Genomic DNA, 18260 nt, shown 5'->3' on the forward strand with positions numbered 1-18260 from the left:
CTGCCGGCGCTGGGCCCTGCCCCTCCCCTCCCCGCGCTCCCGCCGCGCCCCTCCCCTCCCCGCGCTCCCGCCGCGCCCCTCCCCTCCCCGCGCTCCCGCCGCGCCCCGCCCCTCCCCGCGCTCCCGCCGCGCCCCGCCCCTCCCCGCGCTCCCGCCGCGCCCCTCCCCTCCCCGCGCTCCCGCCGCGCCCCTCCCCTCCCCGCGCTCCCGCCGCGCCCCTCCCCTCCCCGCGCTCCCGCCGCGCCCCTCCCCTCCCCGCGCTCCCGCCGCGCCCCTCCCCGCCCCTCCCCGCGCTCCCGCCGCGCCGCGCCCCTCCCCTCCCCGCGCTCCCGCCGCGCTCCCGCAGCGCCCTCTCCCGTCAGGAGCTGCAGCTCTCACCCCCGCGCCCCAGCGGCGCGCCGCCAGCCGTGAGGAGCAGCTCTCCGCCCGCAGAGCAGGCACAGGACGTTCACTTCTCCAGCGAGCAGCCCGGAGCCCAGGGCTCAGCCGCAGGCTCGCCCCAGCTCCCTCCAGCAGCCTGAGCTGCCCCTCGCGCAGACACCAAGGCTGTGAACCACCCCTGTGCACACACGGGGAAGGTTGCTCTGACTTTGCTCTTCACAGAGCTCCTCTCTGGCACTGCTCTGAAGGATGCAGCAGCCGATTTCCCCCCGTTTCAGGCACGTTGTTCAAGGCCTTGCTCCAGTTGCACCCAGTTTACACCGGGTACCGGGGGGCTGCTTTACAACATCAGATCAAGAGGATGCCCAGGAAAAATCCCAGAATCCCAGCAGGGAGGGCTGGAAGGGACCTCTGGGCATCACCCAGACCAAGCCCTGCCAAAGCAGGGCACCCACAGCAGCTTGCCCAGGGGCACAGTGCCCCAGAGGAGACTCCACAGCCTCTCTGGGCAGCCTGCTCCAGGCCTCCAGCAGCCTCACACCAAAGAAGTTTCTCCTCCTGCTCAGATGGAACCTCCTGGGCTCCACTTGGTGCCCCCTGCCCCTTGTGCTGTCCCTGGGCACCGCTGAGCAGGGTCTGGCCGCAGCCTCTCGCGCCCTGCCCTTCAGACCCCACGCACAGCACCCCCCGGCCCCTCTGCTGCCGTCTCAGCACGCTGCCAGCCCTGCAGGGCACCAACCACACCACTCGCGGCCACAACACCTCCCGCACACAGCCAGCGCCGGGCTGCCTCTCGGCCCCCGCCCAGCCGCAGGGCAGCGCTCGGGGGTGCCGGGAATGGGCCTGGGGTCTGCAGTGCAACCACAGGCGCCGGGGGCCGCCCACTTCCCCACAACCACGGCCTCCAGCTCCGCAGGGCAGACGCTCAGCACCGCTCGGCCTCTCCCGGGCCCTGCTCCGCTGCCATCAGGCAAGGGGCGGCCGCATACCACACGCCGCCAGCCCGGCCACGACCATAGAGCAGCCGCAGGACGCCCCCGGCTGCGCTTGTTTATGCTGCGAGGCCGGCGAGAGGCTGGCTAGAGCGGCGCGGCGCCGGGCGACGCTCTACGCATGCCACTCTATGGTCAGGAGCTGGAGGACGCTGAGTGACGTCAGCGCCGCGGCGCTCTACCCGTCGGAAGCGGTAGTTAGCGGCTGACGCCGCTCTAGGCCAGGCTCCTCTATGGTCAGGCGCGGCCGGCGCTGGTGTCTGTGGTAGGCGCTGGGCGGAGAGTCGCAGGCCGGGCGGCGCTCTAGGCTGTCTCTCTATGGCACTGGCTGTTGCTAGGCGGTGCGGGGCCTAGGCCGCGGCGGGTCGGCGCCGCCATGGCCGCCATGGCCTCCGGCGCGGCGGGGTCGGCGGACGGTCCGTGCGTGCTGTGCTGCGGGGAGCTGGAGGTGGTGGCCTTGGGCCGCTGCGATCACCCCATCTGCTACCGCTGCTCGGTGCGGATGCGGGCGCTGTGCGGCGTGCGCTACTGCGCCGTGTGCCGAGAGGAGCTGGGCCAGGTGAGGCCGGCAGCGGCCGCGACCCCCGCAGCGCGCAGGGCTCGGGTGCCGGGCCGCGGGGAGCGGGGAGCGGGGCCTGGGAGCGGGGGCAGGCCTGGGGCCGCGCCGGGGCGCAGATCGGCTGAGCGGGGCCGCGGCGGGGAGCGTCCACAGGCCGCGCGGCTGCCGGCGGCGCCGGGGGAGGAACGGGAGCCCTGTCGGGAGCTAAACAGGATGAAAGGGGAGGGTAAAAGCAGTATTTTGGTGCTTTTCCCAGTCGGCAGGGCTTGCCCTCCGGGGCTGGTGTGACGTGTCGGCGATGACTCGGCCGTCCTGCCCAGTGCCTGACTGTTTGAAGCCGGCGGTGCGGGCAGGACATGCTTTGCCTGCTCATGCCCAGCGTCCCTCCCCGCCGCCGGCTCCGGGGCGCCTGCTTCGCCAGTCCTTTGCTCTGTGCGCCTCCTGCCTGGCCGCCGCCGAGGCTGTGGCTGGGCTGTGCGGGGCACCTGGGGGTGCTGAGTCTGGAGGAGAGGAGGCTGAGGGAGGCCTCCTTGCTCTGCGCTCCTGGAGAGGAGGCTGCAGCCGGGGGGGTTGGTCTCCTCCAGAGTACCGGCTGATAGAACAAAAGGCAGTGGCCTGAACCTGTTCCAGAGAAGGTTTAGGTTGGAGATCAGGAAAAAATTCCTTGCTGGCAGAGTGGTCAGGGACTGGCAGAGGCTGCCCGGGGAGCTGGTGGGGTCCCCATGCCTGGAGGTGTTCAGGGAAGGAGGGGATGTGGCACTTCAGGACATGCTTTAGTGGCCGTGGTGGTCTTAGGTTGCTCTCTGTGATCCTGGAGATCTTTTCCAACCCAAGCAATGAGTCCAGGCATGAAACTCCTCAGTTCTTCTCAAATACATCAGGGGAGGAGGCTCTCCCCTTGATGAAGGAAGGGCCCCAGCTACCCTGCCCCGGCTGCTCTGCACACTGCTCAGATGGGGGGAGGGGGCGAAGGTCTTGTGCTGGCTGCTGGAGCTGCTCAGCCCTTGTGGCAGCTGGAAGGGTCAGTGTGGATCTGAGGTGGAGCTTCCTGGCACGTGGGCAGCCTCTGTGTGCAGAAGGAGACCCTGAGAGAGCAGCTTTGGTCACCTGTGAGGAGCTGCTGCTCTGCTGCTGCCTTTGGAAGAAGCAGGCTGTGAGGTTGCCTCTCCTCCCTCAGCCTGCTGGGCCATGGCTGGGCCATGAGTCAGGAGTGCTCCACAGTGCTGTAGTCTTGGTGCCCTCTGGGGCCTGAACTCTGCCTCATTTGACCATTTTTCTTCTTGGGTAGCTGTTCAAAGTGATCCTTCTGTTGCAGTCACCTGAGAGGTCCTTTGGGATGGCTCTGCTCTCCCCCCCTGCTGCTGGTCTGTCTGGTTAAAGGCCCTGGGTGGCACAAAGCCTCCCAAATCTGCAGCTGAATGAACTGATGTTTGTGTAGGACCTAAAACCAGGTCTCTCAGTTTGCAGAGGCTGTGGAATGAGCAGGTACAGCACTGCCAGGTCTCAGCTGGTGCTCTGCAGAGCAGTGCAGATGAGCTGATGGGTGTTGGAGCAGAGGACAGAAAACTGTGATGCAAATCTGCCTCTGAGTGAGTGGCAGCACAGGGCATGAGGGAGGAGCAAGCAGGATCTGCTTGTTATGGTAGCAGTGCTGTGTGCCCTGGGTAGTGGTGGCAGGGCAGCTGGGCAGGACTGACCTGGAAACTCCCCCTGACGTGGGTCAGGCTGGGAGGGTCTGTCACTGGTTGTGGTACTCTCTGTCTGCTGTTGTCCTTGGGGCTGCTGGTGGAAAAGGAGCAGGGATCCTGCTCAGGCCTCTCCTGCAGGGCTGTGCCCAGCTCTGGAGCACTCAGCACAGGAAGGGCCTGGAGCTGATGGAGCAGAGACAGAGGAGGGCCAGGAAAGTGCTCAGGGGCTGGAGCAGCTCTGCTGCAAGGCCAGGCTGAGGGAGCTGGGGCTGTGCAGCCTGCAGGAGAGAAGGCTCCAGGCAGAGCTCACAGCAGCCTGCCAGGAGCTGAAGGGCTGCAGGAAGGCTGCAGAGGGACTGCTCCCAAAGGGCTGCAGGGCCAGGAGCAGAGGCAATGGTTTGAAATGAGAGCAGAGCAGATTGAGATTGGAGGTGAGGAACAAGTTGTGCCCCAGGAGGCTGCTGGAGCACTGCAGCAGGCTGCCCAGGGAGGTGGCTGAGGCTCCCTGCCTGGAGCTGTTGCAGGTGAGGCTGGAGAGGGCTCTGAGCAGCCTGCTCCAGGGGAGGATGTCCCTGCTGCCTGCAGGGCTTGGCTGGGTGAGCTCTGGAGGTCTCTTCCATGAAGCTGCTGAGCTCCTGTGCTAGATAAACCAATTCTCTCTCTTCCCTGTTGCAGGGAGGCAGAGCTGCTGCTTCCTCAGAAGCCAGGGGAGTTCTCCCTGTTCTGCCCTCCCCAGTAGCAAGGGCCAGGACAAGAGGGGACAGCCCCAGGTTGCACCAGGGAAGCTTTAGGCAGAATTGGGGAAAAACCATCTTGGCTGAAAGGGTTCTCAAAGCCTGGAGCAGGCTGCCCAGGGTTCAGTCCCCACCCCTGGAGCTGCTGAGGGCCATGGCTCAGTGCCAGCCCTGGCAGGCTCAGAGAGGAGTTGGGCTGAAAGGTTTCTCCCCAGTAAACTCAAGCTCCTGTCAAAGTTTGAGAGCCCTGTCAGTGAAACTTTCTTCTGAGACCCAACCTAAACCTCCTTGGTGCAGCTCAAGGCCATTTCTTCTGCTTGTCCTCTTCTGGCAGTGAAAGTCAGACTGGAGAGAGGTTTCCTGGCCAGACTCTGGGTACTGTCACCTCAGGCTCACAGAGTTCTGTGTGACCTCTGACCAGGAGGGAGCTGAGCACAGGGCTCCTGCCAGGCATTTGCAGCAGGAGGGGTGGAACTGGCTGGAGGTCTTTATGCTTAGCCCAGCTGTGGTATCAAAACCTCCTGTAAGAGAGTTGCCCAATCTGGTTCAAAATCCAGAGCCCAGCCCAGGCCAAGCCACTTCCAGTCCAGCTGGGAGCTGATAGGGAGCAGTCACCTTGGCCTGGCTGGCACTTGTGGGGGCAGAACTGGGCGTGGTGATGAGCAGCTGGGGCTGACACAAAGCTCTGCAAACTTCATGCTGTGATGAGTTCCCTCTCCAGCAGCATTTGTGCCAAGGAGTTTATGGAGCAGGCTGGAGGAGAAGGACTTGGGGATGACAAAGTCCCCAGGAGCCAGCCCTGGCCCCTGGCAGCCCAGAGCCAGCCCTGTGCTGAGCTGCAGCCAGAGCAGGGAGAGCAGCAGCACAGGGAGGGGACTCTGCCCCTCTGCTCTGCTCAGCCCCCACCTGCAGCACTGCCTCCAGCTCTGGGGCCCTCAGCACAGGAAGGACCTGGAGCTGATGGAGGGGCTCCAGAGGAGGCCACAAGGGCTGGAGCAGCTCTCCTGAGGGGCCAGGCTGGGAGAGTTGGGGCTGTGCAGCCTGGAGAAGAGGAGGCTCTGGGGACACCTCAGAGCAGCCTTCCAGTACCTGAAGGACTCCAGGAGAGCTGGGGAGGGACTCTGGACAAGGGCTGGGAGTGCCAGGCTGAGGGACAGTGGCTTGGAGCTGGGAGAGAGACTGAGAGTGCAGATGGGGAAGAGATTGTTTATAGTGAGGGTGGTGAGAGCTGGCACAGGCTGCCCAGGGAGGCTGGGGCTGTCCTCTCCCTGCAGGTGCTCAGGACCAGGCTGGATGAGGCCTGGAGTAGGCTGGGCTGGTGGGAGGGGTCCCTGCCCAGGGCAGGGGTTGGGGCTGGAGGAGCTCTGAGCTCCCTTCCAGGCAGGGCCCTGTGCAGGCTCAGTGCTCTGAGTGCTTCTCCTGTTGCCTGCAGGTTGTCTTCGGCCGCAAGCTGACCTCCTTCTCCAGCATAGCACTCAGCCAGCTGCAGCATGAGAAGAAGTATGACATTTATTTCATGGATGGAGATGTTTATGCACTGTACAGGTAAGCCCTGCAGCCCTGTCTCTAGCCTGCCCCTCAAGCAGCAGGCCCTCAGCAGCCTGACGTGGCAGGAAGTGCAGAGGGGCTGTGTTCCAGGGAGCTGAGTGGCTGCCATGTGTTAGTCACCTGAGCAGGTGGCAGTGGTAGGAGGAGAGCCTGGGGCAGGCTGGTTGGTGCCAGCAAAGAGGCCAGCTGCTGAAGGCTGAGGTGTTCAGGGCATTGATGTGCAGCACAGAAGCTTTGCTCTGGGTGTTTCTTGCTTTAGGAGCAGCAGCCCTCCAGTGAGGCTCTGCCATGATTGTGTCTGTTGCTGTGCTGCAGCAGCAGCCACCAAAACCAGCTGTACCAGATGTTGGATGGAAGGGGGAGCAGCCCTGCCTGCCTGCCTGCAGAGACCTTAGCTCCAAAGAGGGAAGCCAGAAGGCAGTGCAGAGTGAGTCTCTGGCACCAGCACCATGCTCTGAAAGTGTTCTTCATCATGGAATCCCAGGCTGGTCTGGGGGGAAGTGGCACTTCAAGGTTACCTAATCCATCCCCCTGCAGCCAGCAGGGACATCCCCACCCACAGCAGGCTGCTCAGAGTCCTGGGGAGGTGCCAGGGATGGGGCAGCTCCCACCTCTGGGCAGCCTGGGCCAGGCTCTCACCACCATCGGGGCAGAAGTTGCTTCCTTCTCTCCAGTCTGGATCTCCCTCTGTCAGTCCCAGCCCTGCCCCCTTGCTCTGTCACCTCAGGCCCTGCTCAGAAGTCTGTCCCCAGCTTTCTGATTGTCCTCATTAAGCACTGAGAGGCCACCAGAAGGTCTCCTGGAGCCTTCTCTTCTCCAGACTGAACAACCCCAACTCTCCCAGCCTGGCTCACAGCAGAGGGCTTCCAGCCCCCCAGCACTGCTGTGGCCTCCTCTGAACCACTTGAGAAGCTTTAAGAGAATTAAAAGCAGATAAAAGGAAAAGAGTAAAAGAAGAACCCATGCAGAGTGGTGCCCAGGGACAGCACAAGGGGCAGGGGGCACAAACTGGACCCCAGGAGGTTCCATCTGAGCAGGAGGAGAAACTTCTTTGGTGTGAGGCTGCTGGAGGCCTGGAGCAGGCTGCCCAGAGAGGTTGTGGAGTCTCCTCTGGAGAGCTTCCAACCCCAGCTGGATCCTGGGCAAGCTGCTGTGGCTGCCCTGCTTTAGCAGGGGGGTGGATGGGTGATCCCCAGGGGTCCCTTCCAACCTCCTCCTCTCCATCCTGTCCAGGTCTCTGTGGCAGCACAGCCTGACAGGGGCTCAGCAGCACTTACCATTGCCACAGCTCTTATCTCTCCCTGCTGGCTCCTTCAGTGTCTGGCAGCAGGAAGCGGACTGCGATGGGCTGTGGAAGCTGTAGTGGAGTCTTCAGGGAGCAGGGGTTTGCTGCCTGAGCCTGCTGGCAGTCCACTGTTAAGCTCCTCCCTGCTGCCACCAAAGGAGCTTCTGGGCTGCACTTAAAGCATCTGGCTGGGGAGAGGGAGTGAGGTGATTTCAGGGAGTCTTTCCTGTCCCCCAGGAAGCTGCTGCAGCATGAATGCTCTTTGTGTCCAGACCTGAAGCCATTCAACACCTTTGCAGATCTGGAGCAGCACATGAGGAAGCAGCATGAACTCTTCTGTTGTAAACTCTGTGTGAAGCACCTCAAGGTGAGGGAATTCCACCTGTCTGTCTGTGGGCAGGGGTGCTGCTGCTCTCTGAGACAGTGCCTGGGGAGGTGGGGAGGAGGAGGGGCTGACAGCACTGAGTTACTCTCCAAGGTTCTCTCTACCTGCAGGAGCTGGTTAATGAAGAGGCCTGGAGGTTCTCAGTGCATTATGTTTAAACAAATCAGATTAAAACCCTTCTGATGTCAGCTCCTCTGCCCCAGGGGATACCCAGCCTCCCTCTCTGGTGATGGTTCAGAGTCCCAGGCAGACTCTCTTACCATTGGAACCGCAGAGATTTGATATTGATTAAGATTTATACTCCTGATGGCCTCCACAGCTCCAGGTGCACCTGAAGGAACTGCTTGGTGCCTGCTCAGAGGGCAGAGGGCTCTGTGGAGGGGTGGATTTCTCTCAGACCAGTGCCATGTTTCCAGCTGGATCCTGGACAGGATGGGAGCCCATCCTGCTGGGCTAATGAGAGATAATTATACCTCATTACCTTCCTTATTTGTTCAAGCACATTTCCTGTGTGTTCTTCACTTGACTGGAAAATGAAACTCACCGTTGCCTGCACTCAAGGTCCACTCTGTTTGCTCTCCAGACCTAGCCCCTGCCCAGGGGCTGTTTGGAAATGTGTGTTACAACATGGTGAAGGGAAAGCAGTTCCTGGGGAGATGAGTTACCTCTGCACTGGGGAGGCCACAGCTGCAGTAGAGGCAGGAAACTGTCAGCAAGAGCTGCTCAGCAAGAGCTGCAGGGGGCAAGAGGCTGGGGCCAGGCTCTGCTCAGTGCTGCCAGAGACAGGACCAGGGGGCACAAAGTGGAACCCAGGAGGCTCCATCTGAGCAGGAGGAGAAACTTCTTTGGTGTGAGACTGCTGGAGGCCTGGAGCAGGCTGCCCAGAGAGGCTGTGGAGTCTCCTCTGGAGAGCTTCCAAGCCCTGGGCAAGCTGATTTGGCAGGGCTTGGACGGGATGATCCCCAGAGGTCCCTTCCAGCCCCCGTGCTGTGCTTGGTCGAGGACACTCTGTGTTGATCTGGCACCCTCAGCCCCTCTCACCCACACAGCTCCCTGCAGATTTGTAGGAGTCAGCTGTCAGGCTGCATCTTGGGGAAGCAGAGCCTGCAGTGCCACAGGCACACAGCCTCTGGCACAGCCCAGCTCCGCGCCGGGGCGCGCGGCGCCGGCACTGCCGCGGTTCACGGCCGGGCGGTCTCGGGGGCCCGTCGCAAGGCACACACCGTGTGGCCCTCTGCCCCGGGCCCCCTTCAGCCAGGGAGTCACAGAGCCTCTGCTGTCAGATCTTCAGCCACGAGCGGAAGTGGTACTCGCGCAAGGAGCTGGCCAGGCACCGCATCCACGGGGACCCGGACGACACCTCGCACCGCGGCCACCCGCTCTGCAAGTTCTGCGACGAGCGCTACCTGGACAACGACGAGCTGCTCAAGCACCTGCGCAGGGACCACTACTTCTGCCACTTCTGCGACTCGGACGGCGCTCAGGAGTACTACAGGTTGGTGCCAGCGCCTCCCCCCTGCCTGCAGAGGCCTGGGGCAGCAGCTGTGGCAGGCGGAGGCAGCTTGGCTGCGCTATTCCTGCTCTGTGAGCCATGGAGAGGCTGGGGAGAGCCTGGCACAGGCTGCCCAGGGGGGCTGGGGCTGCCCGGGGGGCTGGGGCTGCCCCCTCCCTGCAGGTGCTCAGGGCCAGGCTGGATGAGGCCCTGAGCAGCCTGGGCTGGTGGCAGGGGCTTGGAGCTGGATGGGCTTTGAGCTCCCTTCCAACCCAACCCATTCTAGGGTCCTGTGACTCACATTTTCTTGTTCCTGGTTTTGAAGTGTTCTTCATGTTTTGAAGTTCTCTTCATTAATGTTCAACATCCAAAGTTACATTTCCCTGGAATCACAGAACCATTTTGCTTGGAAGAGACCTTTAAGGCCACCAGGTCCAACTGTGCAGCCGAGTCCATCAAGGCCAGCTGCTGGTTGGCAGCAGGATGTCTGCTGTGTTAACTCCCGTGCTCCACAGCTCAAATGCAGAGCAGGGAGGAGGAGATTGCTCTTTACTGAACTGCATTGCTCCCTACGACCTCCTCATTCTCTGCAGCTCCCTGAAAGGAGGTTGGAGGCAGGTGGAGCTTGGTTTCTTCGATGAAGGAACAAGCAATGGGACAAGAGGAAGCAGCCTCAGGTTGCCCCAGGGCAGGTTTAGGTTGGACATGAGGAACAATTTTTTCCCATGAGGGTTGTCCAGGCCTGGCCCAGGCTGCCCAGGGCAGGGGTGGAGTCTCCATCCCTGGAGGGGTTCCAAAGCCCTGGAGCTGTGGTGCTGAGAGCCATGGTGTGGTGGTGCCCTGGCAGTGCTGGGGCAAGGGTTGGACTTGATGCTCCTAAAGGGCTTTTCCAGGCTAAATAATTCAGTGATTCTCTGATTCTGCAGGCCTTGGGTGCAGCTGAGCGTGGGGAGCAGGTTAAGTTTAGCAGGTTGAGAGTCACAGAATGGCTTGAGGTGGAAGGAACCTTCAAGATCATCCAGTCCCAGCCCCCTGCCACGGGCAGGGACCCCTCCCACCAGCCCAGGCTGCTCAAGGCCCCCTCCAGCCTGGGCTGGAGCACCTGCAGGGGTGAGGCACCCACAGCCCCCCTGGGCAAGCCTCTCCAGCGCCTCATCATCCTGTGCCAAGGAGCTTCCTCCCGGGTCACAGAGCTGTTTGGGCTGGAGAGGCTCTCCAAGCTCTCAGACTGAGGCCACCATGGCCTCTGAACCCTGTCCCCAGGGGCCCCTGGGACGTTGCCTCCAGCACCCCCGGGCAGGCTGTGCCGGCGCTGCCCGCTCTGGCAGCGCCGCGGCGGCGCCCATGCCCACCCCGAGCCCCTCTGTGTGGCAGTGACTACGAGTACCTGCGGGAGCACTTCCGGGAGCAGCACTTCCTGTGCGAGGAGGGACGCTGCAGCTCCGAGCAGTTCACCCACGCCTTCCGCAGCGAGATCGACTACAAGGCTCACCGCAGCGCCTGCCACAGCCGCAGCCGCGCCGAGGCGCGCCAGCACCGCCACATCGACCTGCAGTTCAGCCTGGCCCCGCGCCGCGCGCGCCACCACGACGGTGAGTGCCCTGTGCCAACCACTGCCTGGTGCCACCTCGATGGTGAGTGCCCTGTGCCCGCCGCCCGGTGCGGCCGTGACGGTGAGTGCCCTGTGCCCACCGCTGCCTGGTGCCACCACGACGGTGAGTGCCCTGTGCCCGCTGTTGCCTGGTGCCACCACGATGGTGAGTGCCCTGTGCCCACTGCCCCGTGCCCACTGCCCCGTGCCTGCCACCCAGTGCAGCCACGACGGTGAGTGCCCCGTGCCCACTGCCCCGTGCCCACTGCCCTGTGCCCGCCACCCAGTGCAGCCACGACGGTGAGTGCCCTGTGCCCACCACTGCCTGGTGCCACCACGACGGTGAGTGCCCTGTGCCCACCACTGCCTGGTGCCACCACGACGGTGAGTGCCCTGTGCCCGCCGCCCGGTGCGGCCATGACGGTGAGTGCCCTGTGCCCACTGCCCCGTGCCCACTGCCCCATGCCTGCCACCCGGTGCAGCCACGATGGTGAGTGCCCTGTGCCCACCGCTGCCTGGTGCCACCTCGATGGTGAGTGCCCTGTGCCCACCGCTGCCTGGTGCCACCTCGATGGTGAGTGCCCTGTGCCCGCCGCCCGGTGCTGCCGTGACGGTGAGTGCCCCGTGCCCACCACTGCCCGTGCCCACCACTGCCCTGCGCCGCCGCGACGGTGAGGATTAGCCAAATAACTGAGCCCCCTCCCTCCTGTCCAGGTGTCATAGGTGGAGAGGACTACGAAGAGGTGGAGAGGTACAACCGGCAGGGGAGGGCCAGCAGGCTGGCAGGCCGAGGCAGCCAGCAGAACAGAAGAGGCAGCTGGAGGTACAAGAGGTGAGTCTCAGTCTCCCTCTTCAGCACAAGCCCACTCCCCCTCAGGGTGCTCTGAAGTGAGTGCTGAGTGCTTGCCCTTCGCTTGTGGGCAGTGGTGGAGCTGCTCTCTGAGCACCACGCTCCCCACTGAGCTGACAGAGCTGTGTGGCCAGACCGAGTGCTGTGGGGGAAGAGGAAGGCTAGGTTCTGAAATGAAACTCTGCATCTCCACCTCTCCATCCACACAAGACCTTAACCTTCTTTCCTTTTTAAACACATGCTGCATCTCTCTCTCCTTTCCTTTCCCTTGCTGGTTCAGCACTGGTGGCCAAAAGTCCATCCTGAAGCCCTTCCCCACGTGGGGGTGCATGTGTTGGGAGTTCATGACCAGCCACGCTTCAGAGGATGCCTGTGGCTCCCAGCTGTGACTCCATGTGCTTGGACTCCAACAGGGGAGTCAGGGGTCCCCATGCATCCCTGCTGCCTTCTCTCCCAGTTCACCCCCTGTTTCCTCTGGCCTGGATTGTCAGCAGCACCTGGAACCTGCAGCCCCTGGGGGTTGCTGCCTCACCAGCAGGGAGGTGCTTCGGTGTGGTGGGGTTGGTGTGGCCTCAGCAGGCAGCAGCGCTGGCTCAGGGAGGGAGGGGAGAGCTGGAGTGAGACAAAGCTGCTCCATGCTCTCTGACCAAGGGAAGGTGTCCTGTCCTGCAGGGAGGAGGAAGACAGAGATGTGGCAGCAGCAGTCAGGGCATCAGTGGCAGCCAGACGGCAGGAGGAGAAGCAGCGCGCGGAGGACAAAGAGGACAGCAGCAGCCGAGGCAGGAAGGAGGAGCTGAGGGACCCCGAGGTGCTGGGCTCCAAGCGTGTGCCAAAGTCTTCAAATGATGCTGCAGGTGAGTGCTGCATGAGGCCTGCAGCTGCAGGGGGTGTGGTGGGTCTGGAGGAGTGGAAGCATCCTGGATGGAGCTGTGGAGAGTTGACTCAGCCCTGGGCTGAGGGAGAAATCAGAGAGCTGCAGAGCAGTTTAGGCTGGGAGGGACCTTGAAGATCAAGTGGAAGTGAAGAGCTGGGGACATGGAGGCCTGGGCCTGGAGGAAGGTGCCCCCCAGGGAGGGCCTGGGCAGGTGCCTTCCCAAAGTGCTTGCCAGGCAGTGTGTTGCTCAGCAGTGTCCTGCCTGTGTGCTGCAGCCAGGCTAGGATGACATCAGGGTGACTGAGGGAGATGGGGAAGCATGGGCTTGAAGTGTCCTTTTGGAATGTCACAGCTGACATCAGCTGCTGAAAATAGGGCTTGTTAGCAGTGCTGTCATCCTGACTGGTGGCTCCTGCTCTGGAGTGGAGGATTTTAGCTGTAACCATTTCCTTGCTCTTTTTGTCACTCCTCCAGAGGCAGCTGCCAACGGTGCTCTAAGCCAAGAGGACTTCCCAGCCATCGGTGCAGCAGTGGGAGCTCTACCAGGGTAAGTTGAGGGAGGGCTGCAGTGACCAGAGAGCAGGCTGAGAAACTCCCTGATGTTCTCCATCCCTGGAGAAAGGGATCCTACAGATCATTTAAACCACAAATGCTTCCCCTGCTGCCCTGGCCCCCTTCTGCCTCAGGCTGCTCCTGTGCTGGTCACCTGCATGAGCAGGGGCAGATGTGGCTTCAGGCCATGGCTGGATCCTGGGGGGGGCAACTTCAGACTCCCAGAGTGGGGATCAGCCTTGGTGGCTGGTCCTGGAGGAGCCCTGTAGTGTGGGCTCTAAAACTCATCTCCTGAAGCATCCTGATCAGAATGATGTCTGTGGAAGCTGTGGCAGCTCAGATGCAGCCCTGTGTGGAGCTCTGGGGTGTGCTGAGGCAGTTCTGCTCTCACAGCAAGGCTGCTGTGACATCTTAAGGAGCCCCATCCCAGACACAGTCTGCAAGCCCAGGTGCCTCTTCCCCCTGTTAACACTTCATCATCATCATCACAGAATGGCTGGAGTTGGAAGGGACCCTATAGATCATCCAGCTCCAACCCCCTGCCAGGGGCAGGGATACCTCCCACCAGCCCAGGCTGCTCCAGGCCTCGTCCTGCCTGGCCTGGAACACCTCCAGGGAGCAGGCGGCTGGCTGGGGCAGTTGTGCCACCAAGTGGCAGCGTGAGGGCTGGGGCAAGGAGCTCACTCTGCCTGTGCAGCACTGCTGAGTCTGGTTGTGTTCTTCCTTCCTCCCAGCCCTGCCCAGCCCTCAGCAGTTAAGCTCAAAGAGGAAGATTTCCCCAGCCTGTCACCTGCAGCACCCAGCACCCTCTCCTCTGGGATCTCTTTGACCTACACAGCCACCCCCAGGAGAGCTGCCTTCCAGGAAGAGGATTTTCCAGCCCTGGTGTCCAGGATGAGGCCCAACAACAAAACAGTCCCCAGCATCACATCTGCATGGAGCAGTGGTTCCAGTAAGAGCGTGGTGAAAGCCATGAGCACGCCCTGCAGCACCCAGGCTGCCAGGAAGCCTTCCCTCAGCACCTCCAGGGGAGGCAGGAGGAGCAATAAGCTCTCCCAGTCCGACGAGGAAGAGGGCGGCGCTGGCCTGACCACCCAGGAGATCAGGAACACCCCAACCATGTTTGATGTTTCCTCCTTGCTGGCAGCTTCTACCTCACAAACTTTTACCAAGGTGAGCAAGAAGAAGAAGCTGGTGGAGAAGCAGAGACCATCATCCCCACACACCCCCCAGGAGACAGCTCCCAGGGCAGCGGCCGAGAAGCTGCCCGAGGCGGAGCAGCCCCCGAGTGCCTCCGCAGCCCTGCACGCCTCTGACAGACCCCCAGCCCTCATGAATGGCCATCTGGAGAAGTCACTGAGCAGCTGCAGCACCCCCAAAGAGCCTCCTGGCCTTAAAAAGCCCACAGTGACTAACAAATGCCCTTTACCTCAGGAAGACTTCCCAGCTCTTGGGAGCTCAGGGTCCGCTCGGATGCCCCCACCACCAGGTGAGCACCGGGGGAGCCTGGCATGAGGGGGAGGTGCATCAGCCCCTTCTGACTGAGCAGCTGCTCTGCCACCTAGGTTAGGCTTTGAGGTTTGAAGTGGCAGACTAGGTGACATGGATGAGCTCACAAGAGTTGGGGTTGTTCAGCATGAGAAAAGAAGGCTCTGGGAAGACCTTAGAGCAGCCTTGCAGTACCTGAAGTGGGCTAAGAAAGCTGGGGAGGGACTTCTGCAGTGATAGGACAAGAGGAAATAGATTGAAGCTGGAGAAAGGCAGATTTAGTTCCTTGCAGTGAAGGTGGCACAGGTTGCCCAGGAAGGCTGTGGCTGTCCCCTCCCTGGAGGTGTTGAAGGCCAGGCTGGATGAGGCCTTGAGCAGCCTGTGCTGGTGGGAGGGGTCCCTGCCCATGGCAGGGGGTTGGAGCTGGAGGAGCTTTTTAAGGTCCCTTTCAACCCAACCCATTCCATGATTCTATGAAATATCCTGGTGCAGGGCAGTGTGGGGAGGATGGAGCCAGGCTCTGCTCAGGGATGTCCAAGGACAGCACAAGGGGCACTGGGGGCAGGCTGGGGCAGAGGAGCTGCCATGGGAGCAGAAGGGGAAACTTTGTCACTGTGAGGGTGCTGAGCCCTGGAGCAGGCTGCCCAGAGAGGCTGTGGAGCCTCCTCTGCAGACATTCCAGGCCCAGCTGGATGTGTTCTGGGTGCCCTGCCCTGGGTGCCCTGCCCTGGGTGCCCTGCTCTGGCAGGGGGCTGGGCTGGATGATCTCCAGAGGTCCCTTCCAGCCCCTCCCATTCTGTGACCCTGTGTAATTTTGGGTGGTGGTCTGTGAGGGCCATGGGTGCCTGACCTAACTTCCTGCCCCTTCCCTGCTTCCCTTGCAGGCTTTAACACTGTGGTGCTATTGAAGAGTCCTCCTCCACCTCCAGGGCTGTCGGTGCCTGTCAGCAAGCCCCCCCCAGGCTTTGCTGTCATCCCATCCCCCAGTGTCTCTGAACCTCTCACTGCAGCTTTGAAGGAGTAAGTACAAATCCCTGGGGTTGGAGATGCTTCACACATGAGCCTTGGTTGTGTCAGATGAGGTCCAGCCAAGACAGGAAATGCTCCAAGAGGCTGATTTTCAACAGGTGCTGCCACAGAATGGCTTCTCTGGGGCTGGGTTCAGGAGAGGTGAACAGAGCACCAGAGCTGTGTGGCAGCAGCTGAGGCAGCTCAGACCTTCAGCTTCCCTGCATCACATTCTGTTTGAGAGCCATTTGCAGCTTCAACCTGTTTCTCTTACCCTTTGCACTGACTCCAGTTCAGGAGCAGGGTGCTGCAGCATTGTCTTCCCTGGTGACCTCTGAACACCTTCATTTCTTGATCTTTCCAGGAGCTGGTTTTTGGCCAGGGCCCTTCTGGGCTGGAGAGAGGAGTTGTGGGGAGAGGGGAGGGTAAGCTGCTGGGTTTGCTCAGGGCATGGTCTCTGCTCACAGCCTTGCAAAGAGGGTGGTCAGCACTGTTCAAGTGGCATTGTAAGTGCTCTGTCCAGCTAGGGCTGGAGCCTGCAATCCCACAGGACACATCCTGTACTCCTCTTGCTGCTTATAGTTGGGAGGAGGAGTGGAGAACAGGCACATCCTGCACCCTGCAGTGTCTGTGTAGCATGAAGCACCATCACTCACTCTTGGTCTCCCCAAAGCAGGCCCAAATCCTGCCATGGCTCCTACCTGATACCTGAAAACTTCCAGCAGAGGAACATCCAACTCATACAATCCATCAAAGAGTTCCTCCAGAGTGATGAGTCCAAGTTCAACAAGTTCAAAACTCATTCTGGGCAGTTCAGGCAGGTGAGTGGCCAAGAGGCCTTGGGCAGAGCTGGGTGCTTGAGGTCCCTTCCAACCCAACCCAATCCATGGCTCTGTGCATTTGGGGCTCTCAAAGCCTTCCTCTGGGAGAATCATGGAGAGGACCTCCAGAGGTCACCCAGTCCCAGCCCCCTGCCAGGGCAGCATCACCTGGAGCAGGGCACACCAGGATGATCACAGTTAGCAAAGGAAGTGTTGGCTCAGAGTGCTGCCAGCTGGAGCAGGGGGCAGGTTCTCACCACTCATGGAAGCCTGCAGGGGGTTGGAAGAGACCTTGAAGCTCATCCAGTCCCAGCCCCATCCAGCCTGGTGCTGAACACCTGCAGGGAGGGGGCAGCCACAGCCTCCCTGGGCAGCCTGTGCCAGAGTGTCCCCAGCCTCCCTGCAAAGAGTTTCTTGCTGAGGGCAGCCTGACTCTGCCCTCCCCCAGGCTTCTCTGGGCCCCTCTCCTGCCTCTGCTCACCTGGGCTCTCTCCCACGCCAGGGCCTGATCTCTGCAGCTCAGTACTACAGGAGCTGCAGAGAGCTGCTGGGGGAGAACTTCAGGAAGATCTTCAGGGAGCTGCTGGTGCTGCTGCCTGACACAGCTAAACAACAGGAACTGCTTGCTGCTCACAACGACCTCAGGGGCAGGGAGAAGCAGAGCTCCGGCAAGCCCCCCAAGAGCAGAAAGAACGCTTGGGCGACGGCCTCCAGCCCCGAGCTCGACTGCTGCATCTGCCCCACCTGCCAGCAGGTGCTGACTCAGCAGGACCTTGGCACCCACAAGGCTTTGCACCTGGAGGATGAGGAGTTCCCCTCCTTGCAGGCCATCAGCAGAATCATCAGTTAGCTGTGCCCAGGAGCCAGGCACCGCGGCGAGGAACCTGCACTTTCTGGGCTGGAGGTGTGGTGGTGCTCTGCTGCCAGCCAGAGTGCTGGGCCAGGAGCTGGATGTGGAGCTGGGGAGGGGGCCTGGGAGAGAGCCCCCTCAGTGCTGTTCACTAATAAAGCAAAAGGGGTGGTGGGGCTGTGAGTTCATGGTGACATCCAAAAAGGTTGAGCTTCCAAAAGGCCTTGGGTAGAGTTTAGGCTGAAGGGGTGGGAGGGAGAGGCAGGGGGCACAGGCTGGGGCCACCTTGCTCCTGGAACACACAGCTGAGGAGATGCTTTCTGCTCTGGGGGCTGATAGGGGAATAAAGATCTGCCTTGGGGATCTCTGTTTTGTTTCTGGGGCGTTGGGTTGGGTTGGCCTGGGGCAGGGGCAGGGTTGGCTCAGGCTGGGCTTTAGTTGGGCTGGTCCTGGGTTGGGGATTTTGGCTGGGCAGGGTCTGGGGTTGGGGTTTTTGGTTGGGTCAGAGTTTTGGGTTGGGCTGGGTTTCAGCTGGGCTGGGTTGGGGTTTGGGGTTGGAGTTCTGCTGTGTCTCTTTGGGTTGGGGTCTTTGTCAGGGCAGCTGGGGGAAGCTTCAGAACCACTGCACTAACCAGCAGCAAAGTTGGTTCCCTTCTAATGTCCTGAGTTAACTTTTGCTGTGCTGAAGGTGGCAGCAGTCAGGGGAGGGCACAGAGGTGCAGGAGATGCTCCTCACTGCTCTCAACACTTCCAGAGCTGCCAACACAGGGAGGGAGCTGCTGACAAGCCAGGAGAATGCCTGGCTGCAAGGGGGAGTTCATTCTCCTTGAAGAGCTGCACTCTGCTGCATGCCAGGAGAGGGGAAGCTGCCTCTGAGGCTTTTCTGTACTGGGTTTGTAGCACTGCATGTGAAGAGGGAGGCTCTGTCCTGGCTGTGAAGCTCACTTCCCAGGGGTCTGGGGTTGCCATGGTTCTCATTCCTTGGATGTATTTGCTGGTGGTAGCTCCAAACCACAGCCTGTTGGGACATTAAATGCTGCTGCTCACTGACTCTGGGTCTCTGCAGTGCCTCTGGGTGCATCTCTGGTTAACCAGGATCATTCCTTCAGACTCAGCCCTTGACACTTCCTCTGGTGGCAGTGGTCTGAAGCAGCTTCCCTTC

General features: G+C 61.4%; 1 protein-coding gene across 2 annotated transcripts; it reads left to right on the plus strand.

Annotated features, from left to right (window-relative positions):
* The first annotated feature begins 1610 nt into the window (after positions 1-1610).
* LOC137456700 (E3 ubiquitin-protein ligase ZNF598-like) lies at positions 1611-18149 on the plus strand. 2 transcript variants are annotated; one of them, XM_068168276.1, is made up of 12 exons: positions 1611-1932; positions 5787-5899; positions 7425-7554; positions 8856-9067; positions 10439-10656; positions 11370-11487; positions 12178-12359; positions 12854-12926; positions 13666-14420; positions 15304-15439; positions 16101-16248; positions 16751-18149. In XM_068168276.1, exons 1-12 carry the CDS (start codon positions 1750-1752, stop codon positions 17096-17098), a joined length of 2616 nt encoding a protein of 871 aa, XP_068024377.1. In that variant the 5' UTR covers positions 1611-1749; the 3' UTR covers positions 17099-18149. The 2 variants fall into 2 exon arrangements, with proteins under 2 accessions (XP_068024377.1, XP_068024378.1); XM_068168277.1 differs by having other exon boundaries at positions 16104-16248.
* Positions 18150-18260: the final 111 nt, after the last annotated feature.

Source organism: Melanerpes formicivorus, unplaced genomic scaffold, assembly GCF_026170545.1.
Source record: "Melanerpes formicivorus ecotype bairdi unplaced genomic scaffold, bMelFor1.0.p_v2 SCAF_135, whole genome shotgun sequence".
Classification (NCBI taxonomy): domain Eukaryota; kingdom Metazoa; phylum Chordata; class Aves; order Piciformes; family Picidae; genus Melanerpes; species Melanerpes formicivorus.